The sequence below is a fragment of the Gallus gallus genome, chromosome 2, assembly GCF_016699485.2.
Source record: "Gallus gallus isolate bGalGal1 chromosome 2, bGalGal1.mat.broiler.GRCg7b, whole genome shotgun sequence".
NCBI lineage: Eukaryota > Metazoa > Chordata > Aves > Galliformes > Phasianidae > Gallus > Gallus gallus.
The window spans coordinates 9164542-9178817 of NC_052533.1; the positions used below are offsets into that span (position 1 = coordinate 9164542).

Genomic DNA, 14276 nt, shown 5'->3' on the forward strand with positions numbered 1-14276 from the left:
CATGTTATCTGAGTCAAGAAATCCCAAAAATTTATCAGGCTTGAAAATCAAATTATTGCATGTTTATAGCTGAACCTCCCAGAGCTGAGCAAAACACTGATGAAAAAGTGCTAGCAGATAATGAACTGCATTATAATTCATTTTTATGAATTCACCAGAATTCCAACCTTTGCTTTTCTCCTTTTCACACATTCCAAAAGGTTAATATTTGTCACTCTTTTAAAATGATTTATATGGTAATTACCAGAAAAACAATGCCATGGACTAGAAGGATTGACCATATGGAATTGTGAGATACTGCATCATCTCAGATGTTTTATGTCTACCAATGTTATAGAAGCAAAACACAGCTTAGCACCCCATCTTTATGATAAGAAACGTACCCCAATGAGTAAAGATCTGTAGCACGGAGACAGCAGAGCAGCATGAACCCACTCAAAGAGAGGCTGTGGTGCCTCTGCGCTGGCTGCAGGTCCACGAGACCCAAAAAAGAGATGCTAATGCTGAAGAGAAGACATAGAAAGAGAAAACGGTGGATCTAGGAACATTTTTCATAACACCAGCCATATTTGTTCAGCTGAGCAGAGAGATACAAATGTGAGCTAGTCATTGTGGCACTCCTGGGACTCCAGGTGCACTGCTAAAATTACCTACTGCATTTAATTTGTTCAAGGGACCAGACTCAGTGCCATTACTCCGTGTCATGGATAAGTTGGTCACCAGTTAAATCAAGCCAAAATCTGGCTCTGGATGTTCCTCTAGAGGTGAGTCACAAAGTTTGACCCGCTAGCAAACAGAGCAAAACATCTGGGGAAATGAAAAGAGGGATAGATGGGTGCCTGAACGGACTCTTGTGAAGTTATCTACATCAACAGGTTCTGGGATAAGATAGTTTAACGTATTTTGGAAGCACAAAAGTGAAGGGCAACAGAAGTAGAACAGGCTATCATACCATCTCTGCATATAAAACAAAGAAGAAATTAAAAATATTCAAAGCTGAATTCTCATACTGAAAAAACTATTCATAACCACTGTTTTTCTGCTATTTTCTTGTGCATGAAAAAGATGCATGAAGTATAATTTCCTATGAGAATATATAACATCAGAAGGTGAAACACTGCATTAAAGCAGTGACGTGAAGGATGTAATTTCTGCCACTGAGTATCACAATGATACTGGAGGATTAAAGAGATAAAAACAATTTTGTGTCTAGAAAACACTAGGGAGTGTGAATAATTACATGTGAACAGCTAACCAAGGAATATTCTAGATTTAATTCTAAATACTGGTTATGGTTCTAAGACAATGACAAAATTGTCTCTCATCGATGAATTCATAGGCAAGTATGTTCTACTTGTATTACTTATGTAGCGTATCAAGCTACATAATAAGAAGCAAAACTTTTGGCTTTAAGTTCAATGTTGGACAGTTACTTATTTATACATGGGCAGAGTCTACTAGAGAAAATGATAAATTGAGCAATAAGAACTTTACATTTTTCCTTTTTTTTTTTTTTTTTTTTTTTTGGTCAGTGAGCAGTGCTGTCAGGAACTGATTTTAACAAACTTTAGTACCAAGAGCATTTCTATTTCTTTTAGTTTTTAAAGCTAGTTGTAGAAGTTAAGTGAAGAATATGCACAATTTTTTTCCCTTGATAGAGTATACTTGCATACACAATAACAATTTCAAAGAGGACGTTGAGATATGTAGGGAAGGTCAAATCAGAGTTTCTGTTTGTACATGTGTGTATTAAAGGACAAGAACATTGTTATTATTTTCTAAGGAGAGCTGAAAAGGCTCATGAAGTACAAAAGCTCAGCTTTTAAGACACATCAAGACTTTCCAGTAACAAAGAACAATAAAACCTATCATTCCTGTTTCATTGTACACATTGCGCTTCATTTTTATTTTATATTTCATTTTTAAAAGCAATTAAAATGCCCTGCATAACTCTGGTAGAAATAACACATGGTGAAGATCATGAAAATACAATTGTTTAATGACTTGCCTAGAAAAACAGAAAACCTGCAGAATGAATTGAGAATTCTGTACAACCCAGCTTCAGGGTCCTAACCTGAGCAACATACTGCAGGAAGTGATCATTATATGCAGAGCAACATCCTTTATCGCCTTTATGAAGGTGCAGAAATAGATTCAAGCTCTTAGAATCAATCTAACCCTTAGCATATTAAATGGGTCAGACTAATCACCTTTTGTAGCAGTCTTGTACTATGAACAGTAGATCAATTTTCAGCTTTTTCTGAAGTAACTGAACAGATTACCAGCTACCTCAAATTAAATGCACAGAACTGACTGTATGATCCAATTAAGTTAAAATGTTGTGAACAGATTTACAACCTATCTAATTTTACATAGACAGTCTGGAATTGAGCTAGCATGTGACAAAACACAAACTATCTAGGAACTGACTAATACAGCAGTGCCAGAAGTTCGCTCACAAGCCAAGAGAACTGCCATGAACAGTCTGTGAGCTTGAATGTATCCAAAAAACCTTAGAATTTGGAAGTGACCTAAAAAGATCATGAAGTCCAACTGCCTGATCACCTCAAGGCTAAGCAAAGTTAAAGGGCATTGTACAAATTCCTCCTAATCACTCAACAGGCGTGGGACACCAACCACCTCTCTTGGAAGCCTGTTCCATTGTTTGACCATCCTCACATTAAAGACATTTTTGCGATGTCCAGTCTGAGCCTCCAGTGGTGCAGCTTTTGCTGTTCCCACAAGTCCCATCATTGGTTACCAGAAGAGCCCTCTGCTTCCCCTCCTCACGGAGAAGCAGAGAGCAATGAGGTTAACGCTAAACCCCCTTTTCTCTGAACTAGAAACAGTCCTCATTCTCTTCTCATAGGAGATACCTTTCAGACCAACAGCATGCAAGTGAAAATAACTTCCTTCAGATAATTTCATTTTATAGGATTATTTCAGAGATTAGTAGAAACAGTTCATAGCAGTAATTCCGAGAAAGAAACAAACCTCTTTCACACAAATCCTACAGTGGTTGAATATCAATTTTTTGAAGTAGAAAAGAGTAAACAAAGTAAATCACCCAATTTGATTGGCTTCTCAGCATAATAAAGTGCTGAAGCAGCACAGTGGAGGATTTGCTGGACAATTTTCTCCACTGAAGCTGTCAATTCATTCTGAAGCTTAGTGCTGATGGATATTATGGATTGGTATGGATTGCACTGCTCCAGCCATCTGAAAGGTCACTAGACAAACACAGCAGGAGTGACCTATTGTTCTTGCCATTGACAATCACACTGCCATTTTGACAAATCTTTAAACTATCACAAATCTTTTATTTAAGTATTACATGAAAATGTTTATCTTTTCTTTGTGGCACAATTAAAAGCTGGCATCTTAGGAGTTCACTGAAGCAGTCGTAATATCTCCTTGGGTCATGCTTGCAAAGCCATGGAAGCCTGAGAATCTAATAGTGAATGGATCACCTTTGACATCTGTCAACTATACCACTGAGTATAATCTTTTCAGTTCCATTTTCAGATCACAAGGTGAAAAGAACTCAAGCTATTATCCCTAGTGTACAAATATGCTGGAATATTTCCCTTTCTTACCGAAAGGCCACTGTTTCAGCCATAAAAATGAAGCTTCACTGCACCAAAAAATCGTGGCCAATAAAAATTGATGGGTTGGAACTATGACATATTGGTTTGTGGAGAAAAGAGAAAAACATACAAAGATGGTATTATCAGACAATAAAAAAAGTACTTCTCACGTTATATTTCAGCATTTCATACCATGTCCACAAGTTAAGGTTGGATTTCAAAGTTAAACCCCATTCTAATCATAATTTTAATTCTATAATCTTAATTGTGCTTATTGCTGTTAGAAACATACTTCATATTTGTCTAAAACCCAGGCTTAGAAAAACATAATTCATACTCATATTTAGCTCCAGCTTCCCTCATATTCAAAATAGAGCGCTTTAAAAAAGCAGAAAGATCTAAACACAAAGTATGTAAGATCAGTTGTCAAACTGATTTCCTGAATACTTAGAGACTACAACCACCTCTCAAGTAGGAGTGATTTTAGATTCACATAGATTAAAGAATTTACTGGGAATAGTTCCAGTCCCTTTTCTTCACTGTGTGAGTATAATATACATGCACACATACATATAAATGTGCAGCATACACTTACTGCAAAGCCATTTGTAACTATTATTTATTTAATGCAGACAGTGACTGATTTTGTACTGATTTGCAGTATAAAAACAAACCAGTGCAGGGAACATTAACATTTCCCTTCTGTGCAGTAATAGTTAACAAACATTATCACTTTCTCTATCCTCTCTCCCTCTAGAAAGGTTACAATTACAGCAACATTCATGAAAACAAGTCCTTATTAAAACTCTCAGCTATACTAATCCAATTGCTCTCTAAGGCCACTTTATGAACTAAAGAAATGTTTATGAGAAATATTAGTAAGTAATAGATACTGCAACCATTATAGAACATATTTCACTGTTCATGCAGAGTGGGCAAGTTCATTTTTAGCATGTGTAATTTCCTAGCTTTTATTATTATTGCAAAATTTCAGAATATATATAAAAAATTGCTTTTAAAAGATAAAAGGTTTCCATTTTACTTTTGCATTACAATTAAACTTTTTTAAGACAAAGAAGATTAATGAATCCCCCAGAACAAACAAGCAAAAAAAAAAGAGTGCATTTTGGAAGTTGAAATTCTGAGAGTAGTCATCTGCCACTGCAACAAAATCAGTTTGCTGTAGTTCAAATGGTATTTCACCCTGGTTAAAAATATATATATTTTTTACTTTAGCTCAGTCTAATCAGTTAATTCTATTAAGATGAGTGGACAATCTACATGCTGCAAAGACCGGAAGTCAGAGCATAGAGTTATAAAAGCTTTTAGAAAATTTATGAGTAAAGTAAGTCAGGATGGTGGCAATGAGACGTAAAGGTGCCTTCCAGACTGATTGGAGCAGGGAGAAATAGCACTGAGCTGCGATAAAAGGTAGTTTCTACTGTTTCACAGAGCATTCATATGCAGGACACAGAGGTGTGGTTAAACTAGAGTCTCCCATCAATTTCTGGTAAACTGGTTTCAGTAACTTAGGAGTCTCCCGAGTGCCCTGTTGGCAACCTACTTGAAGGACAAAGGTGTGACCTAAACAAAAGGCTAGAAGAATAATCTGCTAATAACTAGCTTTTTCTAGGAAAAGTTTGTTTAGGATAGTTAGCCAGGCTCCAGTTTCCAGTAGTAACTAGTCATCCAGACTGAACATGTTATTGGAAAACAACTAGTAGTTGGAAAAGCAGTTTAATGTGGTTAATTAAATCCAAAGCACTTTATGATTAAGTGTTGAACAACTGACACACAAGCAAGTTAACAGAAGTGTAAGAGGATGCCAAATCATTTGGGACACTCCTTAAAGCAGATACACCAAAATTCCCAAAGAGTGAGCACCCTCCTTCAGGGTTTGTGATTCTGATAACTAACTTTTATTTTCTGCAGGGTAACCTCTGAGTCTTTATGAATATATTCCTTATATTATCTCTGAGAGCTGTGTTTGTTCCCTACTTTTTGAGAAATCTCTGTCTTTCTCTGTCTCTTTGATGTTCGCACACTGCCAAACCTCAGCTTTCACTCTCCTCTCTGCTGCCTGTCCCTCCATGCGCTACATAAAATCTCTTCCCCCAAAATATCATCTTTTCTTTGTGATCCCATCTCTCTCAAGTCCAGCCCCTGGGAGAAAGCTATTCTTTCTGGTACCCAGCCACAAGCATTTAGAAACAACAGAGTGTGGTCAAAACAAGAACTCTTCAGTCCTGTTGCCTTCAATCCCATTAATGAGTCAGACAAAAGAGTCTATCCATGTTACAGAAGTTTCTGTCTCTGTTTCTCAATAGTATTGAGCAGAGAATTGTAAGGTCATCCTAGCAATTTCTAACTTTTCAGACAAATTGAGTTAGGATGGCTAATCAAATATCACATTGCTCTTACAGGAGGATAAGGATGTAAAAGCATTCTTAATGTTCTAAACTCCCAAATGCTCCTATGTTAAACCGTCTGTCTCTAGTGGAAAAAGTTGCCTTTTGAAAATATAGCATGAAATGTCAAATTCATTAGTGACATGACCTGAAATAATTAGGTCTTTCTTTCTAAACCAGCTGCATATGGGAGGTTTAGATTCCTATTTTTTTTTTTTTTTCCGATCAAAAATGAAACCACAGAGAAAACATTGTGCTTTATTATTGTGTGCCATTTTTTCAAAGAATGAGTCAGGCATTGATATTTAGGCCACTTTCAAGTCAAATATTTAAAGAGCACATCCTAAGCATAAGCACACTTACTGACATATTGGAAGGTCACTGGAACATGAGAAGATAAAGTCTAAGCAAAAGACCTACAAAACTAAGTATCTTCCACATTGGAGGAAAGGCAACTGTAAAAAAAAAAAAAAAAAAAAAAAAAAAAAAGGAACTGTTTTCTTATATTTTCATCAAAGTACTGAACCAGCAGCAAACAGTTTCAGATGTATTAAAAATCAAGCCTGTGGCATTTTCTTCTTATGCATTCATATTTCATTAGGTGCAATGACTTCATCTTTTATACATTTAAAAAGCCATTCAAATTGGCTGCTATACTTACTCTTTCACTGTCACAATATAGCCATATTCTTTCTCCTCTGCAGACTTCACTTCAAGCTGTATGCCTTGTCCTGCATTTTTCTGAGGCTGTTCAGAGGAGTTTCCATCCTTCATTAAAGCATTCTTAATCCAGTAGCGGGTCTCACTTGGGTCTTTGGAGTCAGATTCAGTGCTCTTTGCAGCTGTCAGCTCCCTGGAGAAAGTCTCACTTTTTACATTTTCCACACCAGTATTTATTTCTTCTGAGGAAGAAGAGTCACTGTCTTCAGATTTCTTGGTTTCTGACTTAGTAGATTCTTCAGGTTGTAGGTCTTTAGGCGTATTCCCAGGTAATGCATTATTTTTCAAGTAGTTAATTAATTTTGCAGTGTTCTCCTGTATTAAAAGAATATTATTATTTATAAAACTAGATGTGTTACAGTGAAAAAAACCTGGATATATTCCTTCAAGTTTATATTGATATTTTAGAGTATTCACTGACTATGCTCATTTTATTTATTTCTGCATGCTTCAAGATTACGCAGGAACGCAATATTTATTCAGTAATAATAAATGAACATTAAATTATGCCACTGCACTTTTCAATGGATTTAACATGGGTGAAAGATTTTCGTATTTTGAAGTTATTTTCTTATTCAAATACCACAGTATTGCCTAATAAACTGAAACAACAAGGAAATAAGCAAACGTCAAAACAATTCCCTGGAATAACTCATTAGTTGGATTCATTATATAAAAATTTATTGCAGCCAAGGACTTGGGAGGAGATGATGGCTTATGGGCACTTCGTGCTCTGTGTCAAATACATTTTTTTCACATCCTCTATTCAAACTGTCACCAATAAATTCATTCATGGGATCCTCTATAAATCAATCATGAATGCACCACTTTATCCCCCTGAAGAATTTCATGTGGGTGGTTAGAACTCCTGACAAATTGTCCACCTGTGTGTTTGCCTTGCTTGGTAGATGGACAGCTATTGAAGAGATTTTACTGCAAACAGAAAAGGATTTACTCATTTTTGACTCCTGCTGTTGCAGCTTTTTGACAGAGCATATAGCAGGAAAAGTTTCACTGCAGTTTTTAAAAAAACATTTCCTTGAGTATTTTTGCTCCATGAAACCCACAAAAAGAGTGATAAATAGTCCTAATAAGTGGATGAATATAGGACAAGTCTACAGGGTATGATTCAAAGTTCATGAGGAATATTAGTAAAGTTATTTGGATTAGAATCCAAAATCTGATGTAATCACCTTGGGAAGAGTTTTAATGCCTAAAACTTTTGAATCATCTCTGATATTAAACAATTTGGAATAATTAATTGTAAAGTGAAAAACTGAAGAACAGCAGATCCCATGCAAGGAGGAACAATTCTGAATCCTCCCACATACAGATGTGCTCAGAGAGAGCACGTTTTACTCAACTGCTTCTCAAAACCAGGTAGGTATCTCAGCAATGATGCTTACTTTCCCCAGAACCAGATGCCATATGGCAGAGGAAAGTAAAGTGTTTTCAGTAGAACACCTCAGGACTCCAAATTCACTAACCAGGGAAAGAGCCTGAATTTATCTGTGCTTTGGGATCTGTTATGAATTCTGACCACTTACAGCTGAAAGAAAGGCAAAAACAAAAAATAAAGGACTTGACCTTCTATTTTGGAACCCTTTTTAGTTCAGGTTTAGATATTTCCATTTAAAAGATCCATTTAAAATTTCAATGCATCAACAAAAAAATTATTATGCTGTGATAATGAACTATACTTGCACAAGACACAAAACAGTTTTTATGATTAAAAAATGTGTTTTTGACCTTCTGTATAAAACCTGTTTGACTGTATAAAAACCTGGTATTCTGGGATGGAATGTTTTGTTAAAATACTGGTACTCTACCTCTTGGTCAGTTCTGGCACTGGCTTCATGCACTCCATTGTCTGTGGGATGTGAAAAGCACAAATACACAGTTATGAAGGGAAAACATCACACATGAAACAAACACTGCTTAAAGGCTGCTTTGTTTGTAGTGGTGGCCTTTTCATGCAATTTAAACATTAAGACATCAAAGCTGAAAGGGCAGAGTAAAGAGCACTGTATAATTCAGTATTGTTATTCTAACCTCAGTTTGACAGCAAATTAATGCAAGATCAATAGACAGAGTACTTCAAGAGCCAATCTAATAGTGTTATTTTGCTAATTAAGTGTCTGATCTTCATATCAGTTTATCGATATCTAAGAAAAAATCAAAAATTATTCTAACTGGCTGAACAGGCATTTACATTAAAGAAAAAAGAAGCATAAACACCCCTCACACATTTTAGTGAAAAAGAAAAAAAAAAAGAAAAAAAGACTTATTTTTATATTGTCTACCAAAATCATGTTACAGTTTAACTACAATGATGATATGCAGTCACTTCATTAACCTCAGTCAATGTTGGGTGTTTGGTTTATGAACTAAGACTTATTCATTTCTCCCAGCATGATTCAGGACAAATCCTCAAAACTGCTCATTTTCATCTTTTGTAGAACTGGCAATTAAAATAACCAGAACATCTCTCACTAGTGAGGTTTTCAGTATATCACCACTGTAATCATTCTCCTACTTTTGGGAGGAAAATAAGACAATAATTTAAAATCACTGATGTCATTTGTTTTTTTGGTGTACTAGATGTCATCACATTCCTAAAGTAAAGAATGTGTAAATGGAAATTTAAGTTCTGCTGTGATGTCAGCTCATTAATGCTAAATACTGTAGCTCCTAAATCTGTATCACCATGGAAATATACATCCAGAATGAAGCAAATAATCATAATAACTCTTTATGTTCCCTAAGCATGTAGAGGTACAAGTTGTTTTCTACACGTACCTGTCTAAGACTTTGTTTTGTAAAGCAATTGTGGTACATTATGGAATGATTATCTGTAAAATTCAATTATTTACTCCACATATTTTGAAACACATTCTTGGAATACAATCATCTTTCATTACCCTTTTCCTTAAACACCTCATTTTAAAGAATGGGAAATTAGACCACGCAGCATTAAGCAATTTGTCTTTCAATATAACCAAGTGTGTAGGTTTATCTTGCTTGTGAAACTTGAAGATGAGGCGTTCAGAAACAGATGTACTTTAGGTAAATAAAGTATCATATACTTTATCATAAACTATCATAAAAAGAAAACAACAAAACTAGTGCTTTGCAGCCTTTGAGGAAAAAATACATAAACTTTCCCCCCTGTCTTCCTTAAAACCAATTAAAGAAACGACTAGCACTAATGTAAAACAAAGGAAAATGAGGCTCACTATCCTTCACTGTACTTAATTCTTACAATCAATACCTTGTATGTTAGCACTGTTTTCCATCAATCCCGTATGAATTTCTGCCCTTCCTTGAGCACCTCCTTTCTTAATTTTTGTTTCTGCTTTTTCTTCTTGAGTTTTTACAGCACCATCTTCTGTTTTCTCCTGAATGTCAGCAGCCTGAATTGCATTAGCAATAGTGTCAGCAATCTCATCCAGTTCAGTTGAGCTGAGATTCTCCACATTCACCTGGTGTTTCTCTAGGTCCTTCAGTATGCCTTTAATAAGTGTTTCTGGATCACAAAACATAAGCACAAGATTTAGCTGTTTTCAATAAGCATATGTGCTTTATCAGAAGTATCTTTAGTATTTCCTGAAAGGTATCTTTTCCTTTTTGAAGACCGTCTTTTTTTTCAGGGAGCCAATACATAAACTGAAGTTAGCTGATGTCCTCACAAAAAACACAGTATTAAAAATGGGTGTTACAGTCTACGACAAGGTGAATTCTATGCCAGTACAACCTAACAAGTTGTCCTAGAGAGATGGATATAAAATTTTCACTTCTTTACAAACTCAGCACCATTTCCTAGTCCAAAGGGACTCAGAAACTGAAGAGAAGTATTAACACAGCTCAATTATTTTTTAAGCTGCACTAAAAAGCAGTACCTATATACGGCAAATATAATAGTATGCATTACACATCAGGTTTCTTTGCTGATTTGCTTTCTGCAACTACATACAATTCTGGAAAAGAAGCAGTCAGGTATTTTGTCATTCAGTCTAAAAGCTCCACTCCAACAAAAAGTATTTCATACATGCATATGTAATGGACAAATCTTCTAAATCATAATGGTTTATCTTGCAAAGTATACATTTTGACAAAAATGAACTTCACCAAACACTGTTTTCTTTTGTCAGCTATGAATAGCATGGGGAAGATGTTTTATAACTCATATTAAGGAAAGAAATGTTAAAATGACAGTTCAGACCATCAAATGGACATATATTTAGGAAACAAATAAACCAAACAACACCAACAAAAAAGACCCAGCACCTGAACCAACACTGATGTCAAAAAAGTTTTGAAGATGAGAAAATTCAAGGACAGTGGATACTAAAGGTGAACTAGAAGGTGTTGTGTAGGAGCTACTCAGGAAAGGTACCTTTCTGACTGCATATATCATTTTGTTCCATCCCATGGAAAATTCAGCCTAATCTCTTGGAGACAGAAACACTAAACTAAGGGCTTCCTCTGGCATCCCAAAAACCATTTCCAATCATGCCTTTGTTCTGCTTATTCATGTTCTTCAGAAATTTAACACATGTATGTACGCAAGAAACCTTTCACCTGTGTAAAAACATCAAGTTGTAGATGGTTGAATGTATAGATTTCCATATAAGCAGCCTAAAGGCAACATCCAACCTTTTCTAGCAACATCACCAAATGCCTTACCATCTCAAGGCTAATCAAAAGATAAAGCATGTTACTGAGACCATTATCCAAGTGTCTCTTTCACACTAATGGACCTGGAGCATCAAATCTAGGAAATCTGTACCAGACATCGAGCACCTTTACAGTTAAGACATTTTTCCTAATGTCCAGTCTGACAAAGATTAAAACATTAAAAGAAGAAAGGCAAAATAAAAGGTTTTGTTTCTCACAGCACTAGGTAAGAAGTAGTACTAAGACTTTTGTGCTCTAGGGAAAAGGCAGAAAACCTTTTGCAGGAACATGAACCAAGGATTGTTTGTTAGTGGGAAAAGAGGTCAAGACATTGGACATCTCTATCATTTTCTTTTTGATCCCACAATGTTAAAATCATAGAATCATCTGGGTTGGGAAAGACTCTGAAGATCACCAAGTCCAACTACCAACTTTACCTACAGATATCTATGACTAAACCATGCCCAGATCGCCATAACTCACCAACTATTGTAACTGGATTTTCCCTGGATTATTTAGTAAATAAAAGCCAAAATAGCTTAAGTATTTTAAATAGTAGGTTTACTGTGAGTTGAAGAGTGTTTAAGTTGTGTTTAAAATCACAGTACAGGAAAATGTTAAGTGAGAGAGTTGAAGACTAAATCCCACAGTCCATGCTGAATTCTCCAGTCCACGATACTAGGAGGTAGAAAAATTAGGACTGAAATTTGGTGGAAGGTAAGCAATAACAAATGTTTAACACTATCTTCTTATTTAATTGTATCCAATCCCTGTATTTAACAATACAGAAAAAAAAAAAATAATGACCAAATACATTATTTTAGAAATATAATATACAAGAGTAAATTGGTTCAAATTTCAATATCAGTTTTCACTAGACATGGTCAAATTGAATTCAAGAAACTTTTCAGGGAATCACAACAGCTACTTAGAGGATAGCCATTAGGAGAGGGTGTTACACAAAGCAGCAATGCAGGAAATTAAGCTGTAAGAAATACCAGCACTGCCAGGTTACTACACAAGTCTTGCTGCTGCTTAGGTATCACTTCTGTTCTTATGTTTTATAGAACTATCGACCAATAACATGACATGACAGAAAAACCTGAATTATTGAAGCAGAAGTAATAAAGTCAGCAAAGAAAAGACAGAATATATGTCAGTTCAAAATCAAAACTAAAACTTTTCAAGTAAATGCATAAAGACACATTGCAAGTGCAAGGCAGTAGGAAAAATTACTCTTGGAACATTCTGACTACATGACATCTGTGCATCTACAACGGAATGAAAACTATGATGATTTCAGTGAGTATTTTTTTCAAAAGCATTTATTCATTTCTGCATTGATATGAATAACCCATGAAGTACAGCAGTTAATAATCTATGAATGAAATTTTGAAGTTTTTTGAATACCTCTAGAGTAATATTTAGAATCATTTTTACTGCAGATGTGGGATCCACCTCTGTATTTCTAAGTCCCTTTATAAAGGTGGAATGGTCATAGAACTTGCCTATAAGAACAGCAAATGATTTTTAAGAACAAAAGCAAACTAAGAACTTTTTCTAAGAACACACATTATTGATTCATGGCATTCCTTTCTAGGCAAAAGAGGAATAGCAGATTGGAGCCCTGTACATGAGTCTCCCACAATCCAGCTGAATTTCCTAACTACTCAGTGATACTGATTTAGGGTCACTCACTCACTTCCCAACAATAGTTCTGAAGCCTTTTCAATTTGTTCAGCTTCAGAACAGAACCCACATTTCTTTTCCCTAGCCTTAGGATGCCTGATTCTAGTCATAACACGTGGAAAAAAATGTCACTCTGCTACTGTGATCTTCAAGCTATTAGGAAACATCTTACCCAGAAATTAGATTTATGAAGAAGTTTCAGAAACACTTACATGCCTACTTGCTCAGGCTCTATTTTTTAAAAAAATAGACCCTTTTGCATTTCAAGTTAAATAAATGCTAATGCTACTTAGAATTCTGAACGTTTATCTATTTTCCAAATACAGGAATAAGACTTTTGAAGTAGTTCAGTGTTTAACATACTACAAAGTTTTACATGAGGAGACGTTTCAAATAAATTTTAGCAAGTAAAACAAGGATAAAAACAACTGAGTAAAAGTTGTATAAACTACATTCATTCATTTAAGATAAGTTAGTTCAAATTACAGGAATTCAGTAGCAGAGTCAAGTCTAAAGTTGCTCAGAATTCTAATTTGAAAAATCAGCAACCTGGGGTTTCCAAGATGAAAGTAAGTTTTAAACCTCACAAAAATAACTTCCTTCTGCATTTGCCTGTTAAGCTTTATGCAAGCTAGTTACTGGTCATTACATCAATATCAGAAAAGAAATCTTTAAGCAGAATTATGTTTCAGGTAATGTATAATTAAAAGAGCTCTGTTAAAGTAGCACTACTGAATTTTTGTTTGCTTGTTTCAGTTCTTTTGCAGCCAGCTGTCAGAACCAACCACTGAGCAACTCTACAACACATTGTCAATACAGCCTTGTCATTTCCATTCCATTTCATTTTTTCCAAACCTACTGTTCTTAATATTTGTTACTTTACCCAAGTATTATCTCTGCAGCCCAATTCCAAAGGATAATTGTCAATAACCTCCAAAAAAAAAAAAAAAAAAAAAAAAAAAAAGAAAAGGAAATGAAAGATGGAGAGCAATCAAATGAGAAACTAAATGGCCACTGGCTGTACTACAGTTACTACTAACAAGCTCACTGCAAGTCTTTCTATTCCATTTAAAAAAATGTTATAGAGAAGCCTCCCATTCCTCTGTTGCTGCTATTCCTACTCTGGTCAACAACACCCACACTTGCGCTAGTGTAAGTGAAAACTCAGGCTGTTTTTAAAGAGCAAGTGTGAATT

General features: G+C 35.3%; 1 protein-coding gene across 2 annotated transcripts in view; it reads right to left on the minus strand.

Annotated features, from left to right (window-relative positions):
* The window catches only part of PTPRN2 (protein tyrosine phosphatase, receptor type N2), a 622865-nt gene that overhangs the window by 373769 nt on the left and 234820 nt on the right, over window positions 1-14276 (minus strand). For both annotated transcript variants that reach the window (XM_025148316.3, XM_025148315.3), the window contains exons 7-9: window positions 9987-10241; window positions 8545-8585; window positions 6657-7030 (exon numbers count right to left, since the gene is read on the minus strand). In XM_025148316.3, the coding sequence (XP_025004084.2) occupies window positions 6657-7030; window positions 8545-8585; window positions 9987-10241 (670 nt within the window). The remainder of the gene's footprint in view (window positions 1-6656; window positions 7031-8544; window positions 8586-9986; window positions 10242-14276) is intronic.